Consider the following 26,617-nt stretch of genomic DNA (forward strand, 5'->3'; position numbering starts at 1 on the left):
CAACACAAATACCCATAACTCAATCAAATCTTCTTGCGAACCTTTGAAAATTGAACTTAATCATCTACAAACATCTCTCCAAAAACTCTTTAATCTGCAAACTCTGATCTTCACTATACTGAACAAACTTGTAGAACACAATGTGTCACTGAGAGGGGGGGTGAATCAACGATTTCAAACAATTTCCAACTATGCATGTGCAACCGATAAAGTAATGAAAACATTAGTAATGAAAACACTAGATGTACCAGGAAAACCCAATGTGAGAAAAACCTCGGTGAGAAATACTGCCAGAGTCTACTGCTCCAATCTAGTCTCACAATGAAACAACAATATTACAAATATTTAGGGCACCAAACGAAGGAGCACCAACCCCTAACAGTTTATGGGAACCAACCCAAAGGATAACCAACCCCTACAATGAGCTCCAACTTAGTGATATACAATGAAATAAAAACTTATTACAATGAAATAACCTTGTTACAAATGGATTTTGTAACACCTCCAATGAATACACTCCATGGTTATTCTTTCTCACTGCTTCTTTTTCTACCAGTTTACTATTCACTCACTCTGACCCCTTACTGGTCAATCTTTGACTTTCCCGATTTCCTCTGATCCTCACTCTACACTCACTCACTCTCTAATGCCTTCCTACCAGTTCAACCACTACCAGTTTACTTGATTGTCAACTTTGTGATAGATCACCGGTTAAACGCCTCTTACCGGTTCTACCTCTCCTGTTGGTTCTGATTCAAATACTTAGTCGCTTCAATCTTATTATCTCACTCAATATGTTCACCAATCTTTTTATATCATATATTCACTGTTCTTCCAGTTACTTTAAGATAACTTGGATTGCTCCCAATTTTGTGTTCACACTCTATGTGATCCACCAATCATTCACTCTCTTAGTTTGTCTTTTGCTTGTTCATACATTCTCACCGGTGGCCCTATTTATCGGTTGATACTACACCTTCCTGCATACCAGTTGACAATACATACATGCAAATCATGCTATACCGGTTGACATAACTAGTCTTACCTTTAGTTGTCTCTATGATTTCTTATGCTTACTCACCAAGGAACATCTATACCACTAACATCTTCTGCTTGCATCTTGCATACACCTTGCATATTGGTAGCCATCCATACTGGTGAATACATACCGGTTGACATCAATGACAATAAAATGCCAACAATCTCCTCTTTTGGTATTGATGTTAACACACTCTGTATTTCTTCAACCGGTTCATTCTCCCCCTTTGACAACAATGACAAAGGGTACAAACTCTGCATGCACACAACCGATACAATCTCCCCCTTGATCAAATCTCCCCTTGTCCATCAACTGGTCCAAGAATCAAAAGATATGCCAGTGAAATCCCCTTGAACCATAGATCTCCATACACATTTAAGTGCATGAAGAAGGTGAAACTACACCTTATTTGTGGCGTAGATTCTCAAATGAGCTTACCAGTAGAGGTTTTGTGAAGATATCAACCACTTATTCACCTGTAGCGACATATTCTACCTTAACTTCCTGCTCTGCCACCTTCTCCCTGAGAAAATGATATCTGATGGCAATATGCTTGGTCCTTGAGTGCATAACCAGATTCTTTGATATGTTGATGTTAGATGGCTCAGATAACCAGAGGACGACTGAGAGGGTGGGGTGAATTAGTTGTCACCGAATTATAGAACTTTAAGCATTCAAAACCTTATTACTGGAACACTTAAACTCAATATCGGAATGCACAAAGCAAACACCAGAATAACTATTATAGAAATTAAACATAAACATAAATTATAGAACAGTTACCATCCATCCAAAACACATGACACCAAGATTTGTACATGGAAAACCAGGCAAAGGGAAAAACCATGATGGGAAGCCTACCCACAATTAGATAATACTTTTGTAGTATGTATGTGATTACAATATGAGGGGCCTTCACATGTAGGAAGGCCAACAGCCTAGAGTGCATTGCTCATCACTAAAGGATCCTCACTAACTACAAAATAAATCCAAACTACAATCTGGAATGAAGAGTGAATTGCAAAGATAACATCTCCTGTGCCTGAGTACAGTTATGGTTAAGCTTAGTAATGGAGGTCTTAAACCTCTTACACAAACCCAATTCGATCACACAAATAGTCCTATAGCCTTGACTTATATTCTACAAAGAGATCTTACATCATATTTATATCAACCTGAGACTTAAACAATTAGGTCGGCCACCTAAAAGATAATATTATAAGTTGATAACATAAACCTATAATCCAATGATCAACCAATTCATCTTAGGCCAAAAACAATGTAAACCAATCATTAAATCCCACCGGTAACGCATCAGAAACATCCTCCAACACGTTACATAAATCAGTCCATAACCTAGATAATACCAGACCCAAAATAGGTCACCATAAACCAAATCCAACACCACCAATCAACAAGAACACAAACAAGATAACCAATAGCATCCTGAAAGCCATCTAGAAGCCGCCACAACACCACGTATCATGTACATCAAAAGATCTTCAACAAAGCTCTGTAGGTAAAACCCTTACTAGTGACCAAAAGGCTTACTAGAACAAATGGTAGCTCCTGAGTCATCAAATCCCAAACCAACTGATCGTGATATATATCTGAATAACATGAATGACATATCCAAATCATTTCCACAAACCAAAGCATACTGGAGCATACCGGATCAATATCATAAATCAACCACTCTATCAAAACCAACCGAAAATTGATAAACAACCAAAACTGTTGGTGTTGCCATCAATGACAAAACATCAATGCAACACATAATCAATTCCTCCAAATTACTAATAATTTCCCCCTTTGGCATTGATGGCAACACTAGATGTGAAAAACATCCAAGTGCCAAGAAATGCCAAACAATTCTCCCCTTATGGAAGACAACCAACAAGCTCCCACAAAATGATATAGCAATGAAGCTCTGAACCAAACTCCCCTAATGAATATATCTCTCCCTTATTTTTTTCACAAGAATAACTCTCCCCCTTTGACATCAATCCTAGAAATCTGACATAAACATCAAAGAAAAATCATAAATCCTTTGAATCTTACAGCTGACTACTCCCCTTGAGTAGTAGAACCACCACATCAATCCAGAATGAGTAATAGCTCTGATAATGCATACCGCATTGATGTCAATTAGCATCTCTCAAGTCTCTACCAGAGGGGCAAAAACCCCCAATGTGTCTTTGAAGTACTCAAATGATTCTTTAGGAAAAGGTTTAGTGAAGATGTCTGCAATCTTCTCTTTAGTGTTCACATAAACCAGTTTGACTTCATTTGCTTCCACCTTCTCCTTCAAAAAGTTATACTTGATAGATATGTGCTTTGTCTTAGAATGAAATACCAGATTTTTTGATATATCAATAGCAATAGAGTTATCACAGTGAATATCTACCGGTTCATTACAATCCACCTTTATATCCTTCAATATTTTCTTCATCCATAGAACTTGTGTACAATTAGTAGCAGCAACAACATACTCATCTTCAGTAGTAGATAAAGAAGTGCATGACTGCTTTTTGTTGATCCATGAAACAAGTTTCTTTCCGAGAAAGAAAGCTCCACTGGATGTGCTCTTCCAGTCATCAACATCTCTAGCGCAATCTGCATTTGTATATGCACATAATGTAAAGTCATCATTTTTAGGATACCACAGACCATACTTATTTGTTCCCTGCAAATACCTGAAAATCCTTTTCACCACACTCTCATGATTTTCTCCAGGATCACTCTGATATCTTGATACAATACAAACGACATTCATTATATTTGGTCTAGTCTAAGTTAGATATAACAAACCTTCAATCATAGACTTGTACCTTGTAGGATTTACCAGTGCATATGCACCATTCTTTGTCAATTTCTCACTTGTAACCATCAGAGTACTAACTGGCTTACAATTTTCCATACCAAATTTTTTCAATAGGTCTCTAGCATACTTAGTTTGACAGATAAAAATACCTTTATCAGTTTGAGTAATCTGCAAACCTAAGAAAAATCTCATCTCCCCAATCATAGACATCTCAAATTCATTTTTCATATTGTTAGAGAATTCCATACACAACTTATCTTCACCTCCAAAAATGATATCATCAACAAAGACTTCAATAATTAATATATCATCATCAGTGATCTTATAATATAAATTACTGTCAGCATTACCTTTAAGCTTCAAAAGATATTTATCCAGTCTTGCACACCAAAATCTAGGGGCTTATTTTAATCCATGTAAAGCTTTCTTTAACCTGCAAACCATGTTTTTGTCATCTGAAAGTGAAAATCCATTAGGTTGCTCAATATAAACTTCCTCTTCAAGATCTCCATTCAGAAATGCACACTTAACATCCATCTGATAAACCTTGTAGTTCTTATGTGCAGTATAAGAAAGAAATAATCTCACAGCTTCGATCCTAGCTACCGGTGCAAAGGTTTCACCATAATAAATTCCTTCCTTCTAAGAATATCCTTTACAAACCAATCTAGCTTTATTCCTCACAAATTTTCCATCTTCATTCAATTTGTTCCTAAAAACCCATTTAGTTCCAATAACATTCTTATTTTTAGGTTAGGGAACTAAAGTCCATGTGTTATTCTTTTCTATCTGATCTAATTCTTCTTCCATAGCTTTCATCCAACTTTCATCTTTACAAGCTTCAATTACCGGTGTCAGGTCAACTTGAGAAATAAAACATACCTCATCAACTGCCAACCTTCTTCTTGTCATCACTCCTTTGTTTTTGTCTCCAATGATCCGATCTTCTGAATGATTCAACCTTACATACCTAGAAGTCTTTTGATTTTCTATTCCTCTGTCCCAATCTTCAGTTGTTGTTGAATTTTTTGATACTGTGAGAGTACTTGGTTCAACATTCTATTCTAGTGTAGGTGCTACTAATTTAGTTATGATTATTTCCACTGTCGATTCTCTCTCATAAGTTTTGATTTGACTTTTGTTCTGATCATCCACCTTGACATTTGTGCTCTCCATGATTCTCTTGAATCTTTTGTTATAACATCTATATGCTTTTATTTCATTAGAATAACCAAGAAATATTTCTTCATCACATCTAGGATCAAACTTTCCAGTGGAGTCATCTCTTTTGATATAACATTTACTACCAAAGATTCTAAAATACTTAACTATCAATGTATGACCAAACCATAACTCATATGGTGTCTTACTGGTATCTCCTTTGATATGAACTCTGTTGAATGTGTATACAGTCGTGCTTACTACTTCTCTCTAGTAGACATGAGGCAGATTAGCTTCCATCATCATAGTTATAGCCACATCCAAGATTGTTCTGTTATTCCTTTCCATAACTCCATTTTTCTAGGGTGTCTATCCTATTCTTCTCATAATAGCTGGTAAATTTACCAAATGTGAACTCTCCACCTTGATCTGACCTTAAGAATTTAATCTTCAATCTTGTCTCTGTCTCAACTTTATCTTTAAATATTTTAAACTTTTCAAATGCTTCATACTTCTCCCTTAGAAAAGTAACCCACATCATTCTAGAATAGTCATCAATGATTAGCATGAAATATCTATCACCCTGAAAACTTTTGATTCTAGCAAGATTACACAAATCAGCATGAATAAGATCAAGAACATCATTAGATTTGTCTTGTATACTCTTAAAAGAAGTTCTGATTTGCTTTCCCATTTGACATTCCTTACATACTGGATTATAGGGCTTTACGATCTTAGGTATAACTCTAACTACCTTGGTAGAACTAATTTTCACAATGCAATCAAAATTCACATGACACAAGATCTTATGCCATAGCCAACTATCATCAATTTTTGCAATCAAAAATGTCTTCTCACCGAAGTTCAAATGAAATATATTACCTTTAGTCTATGTACTGGATGCAATTTCCAATCCAGATCTATTGATAATCTTGCATTTTCCATCCTTGAACTGTAACTGAAATCCCTTATCCACCAACTGTCCTACACTCAAAAGATTATGCCTTAAACCTTCAACATAATAAATATTATCAGTGTTATGATTACCATCCAATGATATTGTTCCTCTTCCCTTGATCATGCATGCTTTGTCATCTCCAAATATAAATAGACCACCATCAAATTCTTGCATAGATAAGAACTTCCTTTTATCTCTAGTCATATGATGTGAACATCCACTGTCAATTACCCAAACATCCTTGTCTTCAATTTTAGCAGCAAGAGCCTTCTCTTTAGGTATCAGATCATCTTCCTTGATAGCCAAAAATACCCATTCCTTTCCATTGCCGGACCTACTAGCTGAATCTTGTGTCAGTTCATCATCAAAATCAGTCACACCTTCCTCATCCACAATGTAACATGATTTGTCTCTGTTCCTCCTATACTTATGCTTGTTCTGATAATCATGGTTAGGCCTAAAAGATCTTCTAGCTCTTTCTTCAAATCTTGAATTCCTTTCAAGACATCTAGATGCAAAATGACCTATCTTATTACATGCAAAGCATTTAAAAGGTGATTTTCCTTCATACTTACTTCTTGTTGGTCATTTAGGAACTCTTCTAGCAAATAAGGCTTCAAGTTGCTCAAAATCTTAATCTTCTTTCTTCATATCCTCTAGGTCCTTCGCATATTTAAAGGGTGAACTCACAATAAAGGTTCCCATTTTTTCGCCACTTTTGACACTGAGATGAACATTTTAAAAATAATCTTCAACTTCCGAGAACTATAACTTTTAAACTATTAAAAATTTGAAGATGATGTAAATTAGTGATTTGTATCATTTTGTTTGTAGATTCTATATACATTTTTTTCAAAAATTTTTAAAGGATTTTTAAAAAAAATTTCCATCTCCCTCGAAAAGTAGTTTTTTACAACAAACTACATTCTTTAAGAGTGATGTGCCTCCCGAAATGCACAAATTTTTCTCTCTAAACGATAAAAACTGAATTCTTTCGAATTTTGGTTTGTAACATCAATATCCAGGGCTTGCAATTGGTTTGATAGTGATATGTTCAATATTTTTCATTTTATAAAGTTTTGAAGTCGAAATAGTCATAATTCAGACATAGGTTTAAGTTTGAACACATAACTTGTTCTATATATATCAAAATTCAATTTATTTTTTTGGTTAGAAAGAAGACATCAATACTTGGGGCTTAGATATTTTTCAGATTTTTTTTGAATTTGTTTCCTATTTTTTCCAATGTGTTGAACGAAGAAGTTCATGTTCGGTGAAAAACCAATATTCCATAAAATTAAAAAAACAAGAACATAATAAATTCCAAATATAATAAAATTATACTCATTGGAAAGCTTGCTCCAAGTACTACCATCTAATATTTTTGGGTTATCAATATTATTTCATTTATGCCTTGAACCAGAGCTCCAAAGTCATAAATTCCTCAAAACTTTGAAATTTTTTGGGAGAAATCTCTAATAGCACGGTTCAAATGAACAGGGTTTCGAGCGAATGGGGCTCGCTTGAACCATAAAGGGTTCAAGAAAATCCCCCTCCACTCAAACCCTCACGCTAAATTTTGGCCTGTACTTTTTCGTAGTGGCCAGGTTCGAACGAACCCGACCTTTTTTAACTGTCGGCGTTCGTTCGAACCTTGGCCGATGCAATTTGTCTTTTTTTTAAAGTGGAGTCGTATAAATGTCCATAATTTTTTTCATTTTTTATCACACAAATGATTGAAATAATTCGCATTTTTGGATGAGAGAAGACATTTAAAAATTATTTTGAGGGCAATAATTTGAAGGTATTTTTAAAAGCATGGGGAACAAGAAGAGAAGGCAAAATAAGACTTCAAGGAGTTATTCTCCCGAAACAGAAGAAAGATATCGAGAATAAAGAAGACAAAGATATCATGATGCAAGTATGCATTTTAATTTTTATTTCTATCTAATATTATATGTATTACATACCAAAAATAGTGTTTATTTGTTAGTATTAATTGGTTCAATATTTTTAATGAAAATTAATTTAAAAAATCTTAATTAAATTAATTGGAAATAGTAGGATTAAAAATAATCTCGTTTTAATTGGAAAGCATAATTAATTTAAAATAATATGTGTATTTGCAAATTTCAAATTCCATTAACTTGCTTGTTGTGTAATTGCATTTTTCTCCTATATAATTAAGTCCATTTATAATAGATAAGACCTATTAAGTTATAAAATTAATAAGACCTATTATGTCATAATTTAGGTTCTAACTTATATTGAATATTTAAGACATGTACTTAATTTCATGTGTGATAGGTCCTTTAATATCACATAATATATCTATCTTAAGGGGAGTCAAGTATATTAATGTGAAATGTTTTTGCATACGTGGTCATATTAATTTTAATAATAAGGCTTATTATGTGATAAATTAGGAATTATTACATTGATTATAGGTCTTAAATGTGACATAAATTTAGAACCTATTATGTCATAATTTAGGTTCTATTTATATGACTTCATGTATGCAAAAACATTTCAGATTAGGAGGTCTATTATGCAATAATAGGTCTTAAACACACATGTGACGAATTATAGTCCACCTGTTATGACATAACAAATTAATATGACCACCTTTATCGTATGCATGCATCAAAATATTTGTACTTTTAATTTTGAAAATTGGAATTTATAATTTAAATATCAAATTTTCATTTTATGTGTTATTGGTGAGAAATTAAGGTTTTCAAAATAACTCATCAATATTTATTTCCACTTTATATGTTTATTTTTATTTGTTATTAACTCAAAACAAAATTTAACCTTAGTTAACACTATACGCAAGGAATAACATAAATTAAACGATAATAATAAACTAATTATAATTCTTCATGTGTAAATCTAGAATTAAACATCAGAAAAAAATTATTAAAATAATTATCATCTTCTTGAAATATTAATTACTGAAAAAAATTTAACTCTAACTCTAAACCTACTTGCATGTCACTAAATAAATTTGAGCCTAATTAGAGTTATAACACTAACGTTGTAAGTAATTAAATTTAATAAACCAAATTGAACCCTAATTTTAACACAAAGCTTTAAGCCAAATTCACCCCTAATATTAAACCTACTTTTGAATAATCTATCAATTTGAACCTTACACAAACTCTTAAATTATGTGCAGAACGGGCTCGAGAAGAAGGGAGTTCTGAAGCGGGAGTCGAGGCAAACGAACCTATTGAAGAACACAATATAGTTGATGAACATAGGGAGGATATTGTCCAAGTTGAACCAATGGAGGTTGAAGGAGAGGGGTCAGGCTCCTTACTTCCTACCACTGGTATGGATGAGCATATTGCGGATCTAGCTAAACAGGTGAAGAGAAATATTTCTTATAAAAATTTAGATCATTTACTTGAAATAGATGTGGATGAGTTGAAATGTCTCAGTGAAGAACCTAGACATACTAAAAGGAGTTCAATGAATAAAAGTACAAAAGAAATAATGTCTCATTTCAACAATCTTGATACTACACTAGAAAAAGCTCAATTGTTTTCAATTGTACTTACTCGTAAAGACTTAATAGGTCCACTGAAATTTTTGGGTATAGATACAACAAGTCAAAAGAGGAAAACTTCTCAGCTACAGAAATCTATTGTTGATAATGTTAAGAAAGGTTTGGTGAACATTGGTAAAAAATATCGAATAGTAGATAAGACCATTTCAAGAAGAGTGATGTTGACATCTTTAGTAAATGAAAGATTGCCTCAAAAAAGACAAATCTCCTCACTGTCATCTGAGTTTGGTTTTAGTAGAAGGACAATATCTAAATATGTTAAAAGAAGAAAGAGTTTGGATGATACTACCTCAGAAGGAAATTGGGGAATTATGTGTAGAGCTCCTCCTTCTGATAGAATTGAAGATGTTGTTAGGAACTTTGTGACAAGTTTTTGGAATGATAATACTCGTCCTTCATCAAACAGTAGAGATGTTATCAAGCAAACGATTTGTCTTGATTTTCATGATCTCTATGTAAAACATTGGATAGACACAATAAAACATGAATTGTATGTGTTGTTTACTAAAACAAACCCTCATATAAAGATTGGACAAACCATGTTTGAACGGTTAAGGCCATATTATGTGAAGTTAAACAAAGTTTTCAAAACTTGTTGTTGTCGTTATCACATCAAATTTGACTTGTACTATCAGGTGTTTTGAAAGATTAGAGAAGATAGTGATGGTTATGAAAATGCTCCTCCTAAATGAACAAGTCAATTCATAACATCCATCTTATGTGATAAATCAGATGATAATGCAACTGGTCAAATAAATTGCATAAGAGTAATTTGTGGAACATGTAGGGACTTGGCTAAATTTCTTTTGAGAGATGAAGATACTGAAATGAGGAAGATGGTAAATTGAAAGAGTTACAAGTGCAAAAAAATTGAAACAAAATTTGGAAAGGAATCTACAAGGCTAGATTATGTAGAAGAGGAAATACCTATTGGAACATTTATGGAAAATATTTTGTAAGTTGATAAAACCATACATATGGAATGGTTTTTTTGCCAAGTGGCAAGTGGATCAATTTTAAATATTAAGAGACACTTTCCCACTTGGAAATATTCTATCTATAGTGGACTTCGCAGAGAATTACTCTTTTGCACATCAAAAAGAGATTCAATTAGAGTATTAATTTTCAAAGCAAATCTCTATTTTGGTGCATGTGTGTTATCGACATGCACAGATGAATTTGGATGGTGTTGATAGTACATTTGAAAATCATTTCATTAAGAAAGAGTACCACTTCTATATAAGTGATGATAAGGAGCATGACACACTTTTTGTACAACATTGCTTTAAGAAGTTTTTTGAATATTTGAAAGAGAGAGGCATAACAATAGTTAAACATTTTATTTGGTTTGATGGATGTACAACACAATTCAAATCTTCAAGGCTATTTTATGCACTATGTAGATATCATCAAAATGACAAAATACTACATGTTTGGAGTTTTTTTGAGAGTGGTCATGGAAAGGGTGAACATGATGGTGCAAGAGCTTGTATCAAACGTGCTCTAAGAAAGCATCAAATAAATTACACAGGAGATCGTATAGAAGATGCACATGATGTTGTTGAATGGTGTAAGAAACACTTTGAGCAACCTAATTATCCTAGGGAATCATCATCGAGAACATACAAACCCATTCCATATAGAGTGTTTTGGGAGATAACCGGTACGTGTTCTCTTTAAGTGTTTTATTTAAATTTTTTAATTTAAAAAAAAAATGTTCCTAGTTCAAATGTTACAATTTAACAACTTGATCTACATGTACATGTTCATGTACACATGTACATTTTGTAGATGTAGATAGAAGATCAATGCATGGATGCAAGAGCGTGGAGAGGACAAGATCTTTCAATTGTGTCATGAGTACAGATAATCTCCCATGGACATTATATAGTAGGGATTATTCATGTTTTTGTTCTGATTGCATTTTGGAAAACTATGTTGATTGCAAGAACCAAGAGCTTGGATATGTAAGTGAATGGAAATTGGTGTGACTAGATGTTTCTGACACATACGAGGATTCAAATGAGGACGAAAACTTTGAAGACATTCCTTTGATTTCTTGTGATTATGATCATATTTCAGGATTGATTAAAAAAGGTACATATGACATACACAGATATTTAAAGTACACACACACACACACACACACACACACACACACACACACACACACACACACACATACTTATATATTTCCTTAAAAAATGTTGCATCGAATTCTAGGAGATATTTTTGCAGTCATAGCAAAAGATGGAAATATAGAAGGTGTTAGTTATTATTTATTGCATTGCATAGAAGAGAGAAAGAAGTTAACGAAATCTGAAATGAGTGATGGAATGCCATTTCCCACAGGTTTGAACTGATTTGAATATGTATGTACAAATCGCTTACGTGCAAATTTTTAATTTCTCATGTTTCTTATATACATGTACATGCAGGCTTAGTTGTAGTGCAAGGGACATATTTCAAACAACTTAAAATTGTTCAACATGGGATTCATTTCATTGAATACCAAATTGACAACAAGGTATATTAGTATAGTCACTTGGTCATTGTCGTTGGCCTAATTCTTCAACCAATTCCATGTCGAAGGAGATCTCAAAAGTGGAGACTAGATAGTGAAGGTCATGACAAAATATTAAGTGTTATTGAAGAGCGTTCTGAACCACTTGATGTGGCATGAACTATATATATTTAGTAATCTAAAGTACACATGTGGTTCAACCCACATGAATTGAATTAATACTTGATAAATTCTAGAACTTAACTTGTTTTGAAACTTGGATAAATATTTTTTAAGTTTAAAATACATGAAATTTTCAATTATATCAAATTAGGATGTATGAAGTTAATTTGTGTGTACATGTTTAAATGCATGTTTAATTTGTATGTATATAGTACTGTATCTAATTCTAAATGCATGTAATTTGTAACCTGACCACTAGTTAAAATAATTTAATTAAAAATGCATATTTAAATTAGAATGTAATATGTACACATGTAAAATTGGTTTATGGAATTAGGACATGTACATGTTGTAAACTATTTAACTTGTATACATACCTAGAAGCACATACCATGTGAACTATTTAGTACATGGTATTAAGTTTAGGTTTTTCATTTGATATTAATTAGTTCAAGTGTGCATTCTTGATCATATATATTTAAAGTGTACATGTATATATAAAGTATTTAATCTAACCATAAATGCACATGATATATATATATATATATATATATATATATATATATATATATATATATATATATATATATATATATATATAATCCAGTCCATCGAACATAAAGTACATATATAATCTAACATATATGTACATGTGCACATGGAATATATATAATCTAACATGTACATGTGCATGAAATATATATAATCCAAGTATAAAGTATAATCTAGTCTAAACTTCATACATGCATGAAATATATATATTCTGATCAAACACAAACAAGGTATAAAGTGTAATCTAGTCTAAACTCAATACATGCATGAAATATATATATAATCTGATCAAACACAAACCAGGTTTAAAGTATAATCTAGTCTAAATTGCATACATGCATGAAATATATATAATCTGATCAAACACAAACAAGGTATAAAGTATAATCTAGTCTAAACTCCATACATGCATGAAATATATATAATTTGATCAAACACAAACCAGGTATAAAGTATAATCTAGTCTAAACTTCATGTACATGCATGAATATATATAATATGAAAGTTTATAAAAAGATAAATGTAAATGAGCTATAAAGTTTGGAGCAAATCAACAGGGATCATGTCGGCCACAAACTGAGCGACCATCTGAGGGAGAGTCCTGGTGAGAGTCTAGATGTCCAATAGACCCCTGCAAAAGTAGAATTTATTTAAATATTAAATATAATATATCTATCTCTCTAGACACATGTACATCAAATCCAAGTAGAGTTAAATATAAATTTAAATATAAATTGTAACGCATGTGTATACATACATGTACATATATGTACAAAAAACCATAACTAACCTGTCCACTAACAACATCAAAAGAATCTCTCCTATGCACACGCTTAGAGCTCAAGGAAGGAGTGACATGAGCTAACTGTTATCCATACACGTGTACAAGGAAGGAGTGACATGTATGTATTTAAGGATTAGTCCACGATCAATTCAAATGATACAAATTAAAACTTAGAACTAGATTATTTATTAAACATGATCTATATATAGATTTATTCTACATTACAACATGTATACATATCTTCTGAAAATTTAAATGCACATGTACATGTAAATACCTATGTATTAGGAGTAGGTTGTATAGTCTGATCCTATCCTGTCATCATATCAACAACATCACTCGTGCCTTCATATCTCTCTCTAGCTATGCGTATCACTGAGGAGTGCAAGGGGATAACTAGATGACTGGGCATCGTGGATGAAGTGTCTAACTGTAGTAGCATGTCCATAAATCCAATATGGCTCAAATCTCGTAGCTGCTCCTCAAATGAGTCTAAGCCCTCATCTGTGATATGGACTTGATCAGCTCGTATCTCCTCCTTAAATTAATCCAAGCCCTCATATGTGATATGGACCTGATCAGCTCGTATCTCCTCCTCTACAGTAACAAAGTGATCTATAGGTGGGTTAGTTCCTAGAGCATGCATAGAGTGATGAGAATTTTGTGATTGCCTCGGGGTATGCGTCGATGTAGCGATAGCCTGCCCATCTCTAAGAATCTCCTCTCTAACATTAGCTAATGGTATCCCAAGTCGAGATGAAATAAAATGGTAAGCATGTAGTAGGTCCTTGGCTAAATACTGTGACATCTGTACATGTCTACTACCTCCGACTATAACTTCTACCTCATCTAGGGAGGGGATGCCAGTAGTAATATACCGATCATCTGAATCTGAAGCCCCACGTGACTAGAAGATGCATGATCCGTGGATGATCGCGAACGTGGTCGACTCATCATATATCTGCCCAACCTGTCAGATGATATGGTGGTTTCTACTGATGCAATCTATCCAATCCTATCAATTGCTTCTCTCTGAGAAGCAATCACAACATGATCTGCTATGGGGGCCATGGCTGGGACTACTACAGGAAATCTCTAGCCAACAAGGTCCCTGTGTCTAGGCGGAGCTCTATCACACCTACGATATGCATCTCTATCAGCAATCTTGCCCCTCCCCTATCCATAATATGCTGGAATATCAAGGTAGTTTGGTTTCATTTGACAATGACCCTCAACAAATACTTGTTGTGCAAAGTATAATGGTATCTGGTCGTTATTAGGATAGTGACCATGGGTAGCCAAGAAGCATGGGTAAATCAATGATGTAACCTGTGGGTCGATACATCTCGTGACCTGATATCCTCTCACCTTACTCTTCTCCTAATACTATGGAAAGCATCTCTCCTTGATGGTCTCCTTTGAGACCACCTTCACCATATTAGCAAAAGAATCAGGACCCCTCACCTCACTCCTCAACTGTATATAAATATCTTCTATAACCTTAGGTGAGAATGAAGTGTGAGAAACTAAGTGGTCCCTCAATATTTGCAAACTATCAAAAATGGATGTGCATGTGTACTCTTGTACACGCCATCAGTACGAGGGTCATCTAATATGACCCTCAACCTATGCAGCTCACGATCACTGTATTGGGAAATAGTAGCAATGTCGAGCAAGGGGGGATCCTGGTGTGAAGGATCAACATCATCAATGTGTGGCTTCTAATCAGGAGCCTGTGTAGGTGGATCCTGATTAGGAGCCTGTGAAGGTATATCCTAGGATGCCATCTATCTAGGTACCTGTCATAAACTTAAAATAAATACGTAAGCACACACACACATGAAGTGCATTCAATTTAAAACATTAAAAATTAAAATTAGTTAAATTGCAGAGAGAGAGAGATTATACATATAAATCTTCATGAGAGAGAGAGATCATTTTCATTTTCAAAAATTTAAATCTTCAAGAATACATAAAAAATTCAAATATTTCAGAGAGAGAGAGAGATAACATATATTTTATATCTAAAGATAACATATCTTTCAGAGAGATAGAGAGATCTAACATGTGTATATTTAAATCTTTGAAATGCATAAAACATTCAACAACATGATATATAACATGGAATGCAACAAGGCTCTAAATTTGTTGACAATTTTTTTGTTATTGAACTCCATATCTCAAAAAAATACAGGTCATTGTATTTTTGTAATGGGCCCATATGATTATAAAATTATTAAATCTGTAATATGTGATCTTAAGGGGAATATCATATGTACACTAGGATGTTATAAGGGGTCATATGTGACCTCCTAAGAGGTCACGCATGTGTTGATGCATGCATGACCCCTTAGGACCACATACGATCCATTAGGACTCTATGTGATGGACTAAGGGGTATGTTGTTCACACTAAGATTTTATAAGGGGTCATATGCAGTTCTAAGGGTCACACATGTGTTATAGCACATGCGTGACCCCTTAGGACCACATATGACCCCTTAGAACACTATGTGATCCTAAGGGGAATATCATATGTACACTAGGATGTTATAAGGGGTCATTATATTTTTGTAATGGGCCCATATGATTATAAAATAATTAAATCTGTAATATGTGATCTTAAGGGGAATGCCATATGTACACTAGGATGTTATAAGGGGTCATATGTGACCTCCTAAGGGGTAACGCATGTGTTAATGCATGCGTGACCCCTTAGGACCACATACAATCCCTTAGGAATGTATGTGATAGACTAAGGGGTATGTCGTTCACACTAGGATTTTATAAGGGGTCATATGCGGTTCTAAGGGGTCACAGATGTGTTACATGCGTGACCCCTTAGGACCACATATGACCCCTTAGGACACCATGTGATCCTAAGCGGAATGTCATATGTACACTAGGATGTTATAAGGGGTCATATGTACACTAAGATGTTATAAGGGGTCATTGTATTTTTGTAATGGGCCCATATGATTATAAAATTATTAAATCTGTAATATGTGATCTTAAGGGGAATGTCATATGTACACTAGGATGTTATAAGGGGTCATATGTGACCTCCTAAGGGGTCACGCATGTTTTAACGCATGCGTGAGCCCTTAGGACCACATACAATCCCTTAGGACTTTATGTGATGGACTAAGGGGTATGACATTCACACTAGGATTTTATAAGGGGTCATATGCAGTTCTAAGGGGTCACGTATGTGTTATAACACATGTGTGACCCCTTAGGACCGGATATGACCCCTTAGGACACTATGTGATCCTAAGAAGAATGTCATATGTACACTAGGATGTTATAAGGGGTCATTGTATTTTTGTAAAGGGCCAATATGATTATAAAATTATTAAATCTGTAATATGTGATCTTAAGGGGAGTGTCATATGTACACTAGGATGTTATAAGGGGTCATATGTGACCTCCTAAGGGGTCACACATGTGTTAATTCATGTGTGACCCCTTAGGACCACATACGATCCCTTAGGACTCTATGTGATGGACTAAGGGGTATGTCGTTCACACTAGGATTTTATAAGGGGTGATCATATGCGGTTCTAAGGGGTCACACATGTGTTATAACACATGTGTGACCCCTTAGGACCACATATGACCCCTTAGGACACTATGTGATCCTAAGGGGAATGTCATATGTACACTAGGAGGTTATAAGCCTGGGTTATATGTGACCTCCTAAGGGGTCACGCATGTGTTAACGCATGTGTGACCCCTTAGGACCACATATGACCCCTTAGGATAGTATGTGATCCTAAGGGGAATGTCATATGTACACTAGGATGTTATAAGCCTGGGTCATATGTGACCTCCTATGGGGTCACACATGTGTTAATGCATGCGTGACCCCTTAGGACCACATATGACCCCTTAGGACACTATGTGATGGACTAAGGGGTCATATGCGGTTCTAACCTGGGGTCACGCATGTGTGTTAGAACACATGTGTGACCCCTGAGGACCACATATATGTGATCCTAAGGGGAATGTCATATGTTCACTAGGATGTTATAAGGGGTCATATGTGGTCCTAAGGGGTCATGCATGTGTTAACACATGCGTGACCCCTTAGGACCACATACGACCCCTTAGGACACTATGTGATGGACTAAGGGGTCATATGCAGTTGTAAGGGGTCACGCATGTGTGTTAGAACACATGCGTGACCCCTTAGGACCACATATATGTGATCCTAAGGGGAATGTCGTATGTTCACTAGGATGTTATAAGGGGTCATATGTGGTCCTAAGGGGTCACACATGTGTGACCCCTTGAGACACTATGTGATGGACTAAAGGGTATGTCGTTCACACTAGGATTTTATAAGGTGTCATATGCGGTTCTAAGGGGTCACGCATGTGTTAGAACACATGTGTGACCCCTTAAGACACTATGTGATCCTAAAGGGAAGGTCGTATGTACACTAGGATATTATAAGGGGTCGTATGTTGTCCTAAGGGGTCACACATGTGCGTGACCCCTTAGGACCACATGTGACCTCTTAGGAAACTTCGTAATGCACTAAGGGGTATGTCGAACACACTAGGCTTTTATAAGGGGTCACATGTGGTCCTAAGGGTCACGCATGTGTTAACACATGTGTGACCTATTAGGACCATGTGTGACCCCTTAGGGTCCACTATGCGATCCTCTATGATCCTGAGGGAACATATAGTGTCATTAGGGGCATATGTGGTCTTAAGGGGTCATGTTGTGCATGTAATAGGATGTGAAAATGGGTCACATTGTAGAGGATTTATTTTGTCTAATTTCTTTAAATTTGTTATCTAAATTTTTAATGTTTTTTTAAATTAAAATTAAAATTAATTTTTCTAACATTTAATTTATTATATTTAGTTTGTGACATTTTTCTATTTTTCTTTTTTTGTTAATGTTTTTCTAAGTTCTAATTTACTACCTTAGCTTTCTATGTTTTTCATAACAATTTTTCAAAATGTTGAAAAAAACATACATATATACAGTTATGTAATTCTAAAAACAAATTGACACATTTCAATAAAAACATTAAATTATCAAACATTTTTCTAAAATGCTAAAAAACAATAACTATACAATTATTTAATTAAAAAAATAAATTAACAAACAAATTATTTATTAATTTAATAAAAAAAGACATTATTAAACCAAAAAAGGGTTATTTTGTGCACCTGAAATAATGTAGGTTGAAAACTGAAATGTGAGACACGCTAGCTGCTACAGACAAAGCACGGTGATGTGATGCTAACGAGTGGTTCAATCTAACCCCCATTGGATAGAAAAAGACAACTTTGACAATGACAGTTTAACTGTCAAAATCGATATTTATAAAAGTTTCCAAAAACCTAATTGAAACTGGGTTCGAGTGAGGGGGGGTTCGCTTGAAATATTTTAAGGAGCTCGAGCGAACCCAAAATCCACTCGCGGTTCAAGCGAACCCACAAACGATGGCCGGTTCCCTCAAACCCCTATGTGTAGTTCGAACGAACCACCATAGTTCGTTCGAACCCCGCAAAAAAAAATTTCACCACTTTCGCCAATTTCCTTCGTTGGAAAAAGTGGGAACTATTAATGTGGGAGTACCCTACATTAAGCAACTGAATGGGTTTTCAATATCAGATGAAGGAGATATGGTATGTAGATACATTTGTATATTTAAGAGACAAGTTAGGGGTCTTTGCCCCTCCTGATGAGAACTAGGTGCATGGAGATGCATCAATCCGGTGGACTCCACAGTCTTATCTTCTTATCTGGGTCGATGAGTTAGTGTTGCTGCTCAGCAGGCTTAGTTAGTGTATGGTTTAGAGTTAGAGATTATTTGGTTTGAGCGTGAGAAGCATGATCTGTATTTTGTCTTTGGCATTACTGTCAAAGGGGGAGAGATGCATGTGAAAAACTGCCTTATCTTTGGAGAATTGTATGCATGATTTTAAGGGGAGTTTGTTGATGGTGATTTATTCCTTTGCATTAATTTATTTTCACATTCATATGTTTCCATCTATGACAAAGGGGACGATTGTTGGATATTGTTGCTACTAGGATATGTTGTTGTCATTGATGTCAACATATTCTTGTATTTTGGTGTTGCAAAGAATTGTTTTGGTGATCTGGTGTTTGCGGTGAGTTGATCTGGTTGGTTTATCTATTTGATATGCTGAATCAACAAGAGATACTTCATTTTTTATTGATTCCATGATGTTGTGTGGTGATTTGATCTAGTTGAGGATTCTAGTATGGAGATTTGTTTTTAGTATTCAGTGTTCTAGTGTTTTGGTATTTGATCCATTGTGCTCCGGTATGATCATATCCTGTGTTGCAGATTTGGGAGAGTGTTCGAGATGTTCATGTGTATCTTCATTTTAGATGGTTCATCATTTGGTTCTCTGCAAGATATTTTCTTTTCTGAGTTGCTGCTAATAATTTTTCTTGAGTGTTAGCATGTTGATCGATGAAGATTTGATTAAGTGGTGTTGGTGCATCAATTGCGGATGATTCTAATATTCTTGTTGGTGTTTCTTAATAATTTCCTATTTTTCTAGTGGTCCACATTGATCATTGTTTGTGTTCTTGAATATCTTATGGGTCCGATGATATTCTTCATGTTATGTAGTATTTTTGGCAGTGTAACGTGTTGCGGTTGATCTCAGTGAGATTTTGGGTGGTGTTGCATGTTTGAGGAGTTGATTTGGGTCCATGGTATGTCCTCTATGGTATTGTATTGGTTTGATGGTTAATTTATGTATCGTGGGATGTAATTTTGTAAGTAGGTGTTGAGGGTTTAGCCGACCTTGTATTCAAGGTTGATAATTTGTATAAATAGGTGTTATATTCATGTAATTTGGGTTTGGATGTTCTATTTGCATTATCAAAGAGTGGTGTATTTTCGGATAAGTGAATCTATCTTTTGGTGTGGTGTATTGAGTAGAGATTGTGGCAGGGTAGACAATTGTGCTTAACCAGAACTATCATCAGGCATTAGCAGATGCTATCTTTGTAGTTCATCTCTACTAAATTGTAGTCTGAATTTTGATGTAAGGTAGTCAACCTTCCTTGAGGGTTGTAGCCTTCTAGGTCATTGTAATTTGAGTAGTGAGTTCTAGGTAGTGTGCCTAAATGCATGTGCATTCCCCATTGTAATATTTTCAGATACTACTGCAAAGTATTATCTTATTATGGGTAGGTTCCCACTGTGGTTTTTCTCTTAACAGGGTTTTCCACATCAAAATATTAGTGTTATATGTGTTTTTATTATTGTTGTTATCATTCTTTTTGTTGTAGTTGATCAAATTTTAAATAGTGCTTAAATTGTTTGATCTGGTAAAAATTGATTCACCCCCTCCCCCTCTCAATTTTCCTTCCTTTCTCTTGCCAACACTATGATTTTGTATACTCTAAAGACTAGTTAGCTTACTAAATGTGGGCTATTTTGGATCTATATAAGGGCTCAAAAGATCTTTTTTGGTTTGATTTAAGGGATGGTAACCCCCCAATCATTTGTATTTATCCACACTTACAACCCCTTTGTGATAGTTTTATTGCAGTTGGCTTAAATATAGTGGCAGATTATAAGATGGTTTAGAATTTGGGATAGGGTATTATTTGTAGATGGAAGGATCCCCACAACTGGCTATTGGGTGGGATGACATAGCCTTGGCAAGAGCTAGCTTAGATTCTTTCTTCTTGAGAGTGTAATTCACTATCATGGAAGGATTTCCTAGCCTCGGGTATAGATTCGATAGGCGAGCACTCTGTGGTTGTGGGCTACTTGGAGCTTGATAGGTAGTTGTTTGGGAATTTAGGGGTTTCATGGTGGAGATGGGTGTGGAACAAATTTTCCTAGCCCAAGTGAATTTTTTTATGTGGCTGGTGGTTTAAAATAGATGTCTTACTTGGGATAATTTGTGCAAGCATGGTTTCAATAGACCTTTGATTTGTGTGTTGTACCGTAAGATTGAAGGGTGTGTTCCTCTTTTTTTTAAGTGCTCTTTCTCTAGTGAAATTTGGCACATCTGGTGAAGAGTTTGGAATTGGGCCTATTGGCATGTCTCCTCATTGGTTGAGTTTTGGGACTACATGAATAAGCCTCCTATTACGACTTCTTTTCTTTAGGTTTTCTGGGTTCTTCGACCCACTATCATCATTTGGCATATTTGGTTAGAATGAAATTGACGGATCTTTAAGGATGCTAAATTGGAGGTTCAACATTTGTGCTAGAAAATTATTCATACTCTTTATGAAATTGTCTTGGAAAAGTGTGATCTTTTTGGGGGATGGACCTTGGATATGTTGATATTTATAGAAGGTAGGTTTGATTTTTTTTTATCAAGGAGTTAATCCTTCTCTTGGGGTAGGTTGTAAGTAAGCTAAGAGGAATAGGTCCAGGCAACCTAAGCAAAAGTTTGATTGGGTGGGTCGATGGCTTCCTCCTCCTCAAGGAGTTTTGAACATAAATAATGATGGTTCTTCGAGAGAGAATCCAGTTCATGCTAGCATTGGTGGTGTAGGTCATGATAGCTTCAACTGTGCTTAATTTCTCTTTTCAATTATAGGGTTTTTCATACAAATAATTAAATGGAGGGTCTCACCATTTTGTATGCTATGGAGAGAGGTTGTGTTTTTGGTTGGAAAAATGATTATTTGGGAATCTGATTCACAAGTGATGGTGAATCTGTTGACTAAGCAACAACTAGATTATGTTAATTGGCACTTAGCTCAGGTTATTTGACAAATTATAAGGTTGTGCAACTCTTTGGAATCTGTTACTTTTACTCACATTTCTAGCTAGTGGAATAGAGTAGCAAACTATTTGGCCAAATGGGCTTCTAATCATTTGTAGGGATGAAATTTTTTGGGTACGGGACAAGTATCTCTGGAGTTGTCTCACATGTTGGAGCAGTCAGTTGCTGAAGATAGGGAACTATAATGCTTTGTTTTTCTCTATTGAGTTGTTGGCCCTTCTTGCTCTATAATTCTCCATGTTTAATAAATTCTTACCCCTTTGTTTGGAAAAAAATATTCATATTTAATTGTACACATGTAGGTGCCAACTTGGTGAGTACTTCTAACAAATAATAGAAATTTCAATGAATTTCATAACAAGTTTTTGCTCTTCCCATTAAACATATGATAGTTGAATTAACAAATTACTATAATTAATTTTAACAAAAATTTAACATCATACTTTAAATATACATATGTGGGTCATTTTAGTATAACAAAAAGTCGACATCATATTTAAATTTTATATGGATGAATCATTCAATATTTTTTTAATTGTACATATATAGATCCCAAATTGATAACTACTTCTAACTAATAATAAAAATTTCAATAAATTTCCCAACAAATGTCGACTCTTCCAATTGAATTAACAGATTACTATTATTAACTATTTGACATACAAATTACTCTCAAATTTATAATAACATTATATGAAACTCTTTCGTACCATTATAAACAGACATTGAATAGCATTAATACACAAGAATACAAAAGCCAATATGGGCCCTCAAATATAACCAACCATTAAGGGGCTATTTGCCATTTACAAATTGCAGATAACTAAATAAATTCAATATTTCTGATGCTACAAAAGACAATAAGAAGCTCTGTGATTTGGATGCGCATCTTCGCTGCAAACTGTCACACAGACAACGGGAGCCCTTCTTTTTTCTTAGCTTATCCTTCAATCAATCCCCACCCAATTAGAAACCCACAGATCTTTACAATTAAAAGAATAGAAAAAGACATTTCAGAATCACGAAGCCGTGTCCAATACTCTAACGTAACATGTTTTCCACAACATGCAGTCCGTCAAAAGTGGAGTAATTTACGGTTTCTTTTAGCCCACGACAGTCTCGAGCGTAGAAGAAGAAGATAGAGAAGAATGCCTGAGACCCACAAGCCTAAGCAATTGGTTGTCGGCGAAATTGAAAGCTCGCTCAAAGCCCTTGGTGCATCTGTCCGTAGTATTCTTTCCTCCACAGAAATTACAGCCACAGAAATGAGTCACAAACGGCCACTTGGCCTTCCCCACAAGGATGTCCTCAAACTCATCTACAATGTACTCGAAATAGCCGTGTAAACTGTAACTTGCTTCCAGAAATACATTCTCCTCAGATTCCTTTCTGTTCGTATTGAGAAGGTACACTAATACGCTCTGATCGTCCGGATCCCATTCCTGCGGTCTGCTCTTCAGAACCGTATTCAGAGCCGCTTTGGCCGTTTGTATGTTTTCCGGCGCACCAAATTCGATCCACTTTTCTAGAAATTTGTGTGACCATTCACAATTGCGAATCAGAAAAACCCCTGCGTTCAGTCCTATCCAATCTGGATTTTCCCCATATACCTGCTAGTTGACAACACTACCGTAATAAGTAGACTACAGAAGATTAGAATCTATGAAACCAAGGATAAATGCCATGATTTGTATTCCTTAAGATTACTAAATGGGGAAACTTCCATTGTCAACTGGGACTAAGCTTTTCTTGTCAGGAAAACAAAAGAAAGAGGTGCCTCAAAAAGAATGCATGTCTTTTTGTGACAAAAATGGTATAAAATTGTTATCAATTTTTTCACTTATAACCGGTATATACTTAAAATCTTATGTTCCTATTGCGAAAATTAGATCTAAAATATTGGTGAAAAATATTTACAAATCAAATTCAATAGCAATTTACCTCTCCAAACACTCCACATCTCAATTCATTTCATGAAATCATGGGAGCAACTCTTCTCTTGAATAGATTTAACATCTACCCACATTTTTCCAAAAATAACTTACAATCAAAGTTTTGTTTCAAAACATACTGGAACAAATCATTAAAAACAGAAATTATCTGAAGCATTGGTCTAGCATAGCATCTAAAAACACCCATCAGATCTACAGTCCAGATTCCACCAGAATATTACTAATTCTAGAGCAAATATATATCATACCTTTTCCCAGAAGCCGGGGACGACCATGTTCTTGTTCCAGCCATTGTATCTCTCAAAAGGAATAGAAAAATTGAAATCGGTAAAAATGGCGTCTGAATCCATCCACATGAACCATGTCACAGAAGGATTGGCCTTCATAAGCCGTAAAAGAAGTGGGTACCGAACCCAAGTACCAACAAATCCTTTCTGCCAAATCTCCAAAGCATACCAGACCTTGCAGCCGTGCAGATTACAGTAATCCACCTTATTTTTGTAAGTCTTCATCATCACATTAGAACCGTGAGAAGTAACACAGGGTGAAGATCTTTCCCCTGTTACCAACATAAAGGGCACAGCATTAGGATCGTCACTTCCTTGGTCCACCTGATGCAGCAATCTACTTACAGTTTCTTTGTTCGGTTCTTCTGTTCTAACAACATTAAAACTCTGGTTTTCATTTCCATTCTCACTTTGTTCTGCATTCTGATTCAATTCCCCACTTTTTGACAATTCTGGGTGATCTGTGACAAAGGATTGCATGGCACGGTTAAAGACACGGGCAGGTTTATTGGGCGGAGATTGATCTACAAAATCTGCTTCAATGTGATGGCCATTTAGAAATGCGTAGAAGAGAGTAGAAACAATGAGACATAGCAATAGGAAGGTCATTTTGTTTCTTGAGAGCATCCTGGGCTTGAGCAGCCATGCTCCCATGGTGACCCACTTCTGCAAAAGATCTCACAGTAAAACTAGGCAATTTGGAGCAAAATGCTGCTGTAATGATTTTCTGGGAGAGTTTCCTTATCTTGAGGAAGGAGAACTTTAGTAGAAAACAAAAGGGTTAGGCAAACTGATAATTGTGGTGGGTCAAATGCTTTGAGAGCCCTTGTTGAAAGGTGACGGAGCAGATAACTAACCTACTGAGAAGTCAGTACAAAAGATATGACTCCGGGCTTTCATTTGTCAAACATGACACAGGAAAACTTAATCTTAAACGTGCCAGATCCTGACACTGAATTCCAAGAGATATTGATTGGAAATCGCCAATTTTGATGTGCTGTGCAAAAGCAGTCAATTTGCAAGGAAATCAACTGCCTTTAACGCATGCATTGGATCTGTCTGACTCTTTTATTATGAATTACTGTCATCTTTGAACTATGTGACTTCATGCTAGTGATAGCTCACATGCTCTCAAACCTAACTTCCATGATTTTTTATTTAGTAAATCTCCATCGAAATCAATTCTCTGGTGCTATATGAGTTGTCTATATGAGTTGTCTATCAATAAAAATAGGTAAATTACTTGCATAGGTCAGGTATGAAAATTTCGTTTTCAAGCTTTCTTCAACACGTGTGTTCTAGAAACCGTTTCATTTACTGGTCTAATTTTTTATTATTTGATTTTTTTTTTGAAAAGTTACAATCTACCATTCCAAAGTTTAATTTTATATGGAGAGGTAGAGGTGGACTTTGGCTTAATTACGAATTTTAAAATATTTGAAATCTTTTTTAAAATAATAAAGTTATATACTTTTGTTTTAGTTTTTTTTTTAACATGTTTTATTTTGAGAGTTTAAAGTAGGTATTTTTTGTCCCTTTCTTATTTTGTTTCTTTGTTCTTGAACTACTTTTCTCTCATCTTTTATTTCCTGAGTTTCTTATGTTATATATTAATTTAATTATCTTTTTTATTCTCTAAATTCTTATGATGGATTCAATATAATCCAAAATATTGATGAAAGAAAAATGTCTATATAATCAAATGTCAAAAATAAAAATACAAATTTCAATATCATAAGCTATGGAAATTTAATATCTTTAATAAAATTATTTACGATTTAAAAGTTCAAATTGTTATGGAGACATGGAATTAGAGTCATGACTTACCTAGGATTTTTCCATATATATTATGAGATCACTAGTATCAAGAAAATTCTCTTAAACTTTTTGAACAATACTACTAATTCTTTCCTAGCTAAATCATTGCGTAGAACAAGATGTAGGGATATAAATTATAATTTTATAATCAAATTTAAGCATGACATTCTATGAAATATTGTCTTGCTAATTAATTTAAATATTTGTAAAAAAGTATCAATATAAATAGA

General features: G+C 34.7%; 1 protein-coding gene across 1 annotated transcript; it reads right to left on the reverse strand.

Moving 5' to 3' along the window:
• Positions 1-23,079: 23,079 nt before the first annotated feature.
• LOC131046584 (probable xyloglucan 6-xylosyltransferase 1) lies at positions 23,080-25,731 on the reverse strand. The gene is made up of 2 exons (XM_057980346.2): positions 24,531-25,731; positions 23,080-23,940 (listed from the first exon to the last, which is right to left on the reverse strand). The coding sequence occupies exons 1-2, from the start codon at positions 25,221-25,223 to the stop codon at positions 23,434-23,436; spliced, it is 1,200 nt and encodes a 399-aa protein (XP_057836329.2). The 5' UTR covers positions 25,224-25,731; the 3' UTR covers positions 23,080-23,433.
• Positions 25,732-26,617: the final 886 nt, after the last annotated feature.

Source organism: Cryptomeria japonica, chromosome 2, assembly GCF_030272615.1.
Source record: "Cryptomeria japonica chromosome 2, Sugi_1.0, whole genome shotgun sequence".
NCBI lineage: Eukaryota > Viridiplantae > Streptophyta > Pinopsida > Cupressales > Cupressaceae > Cryptomeria > Cryptomeria japonica.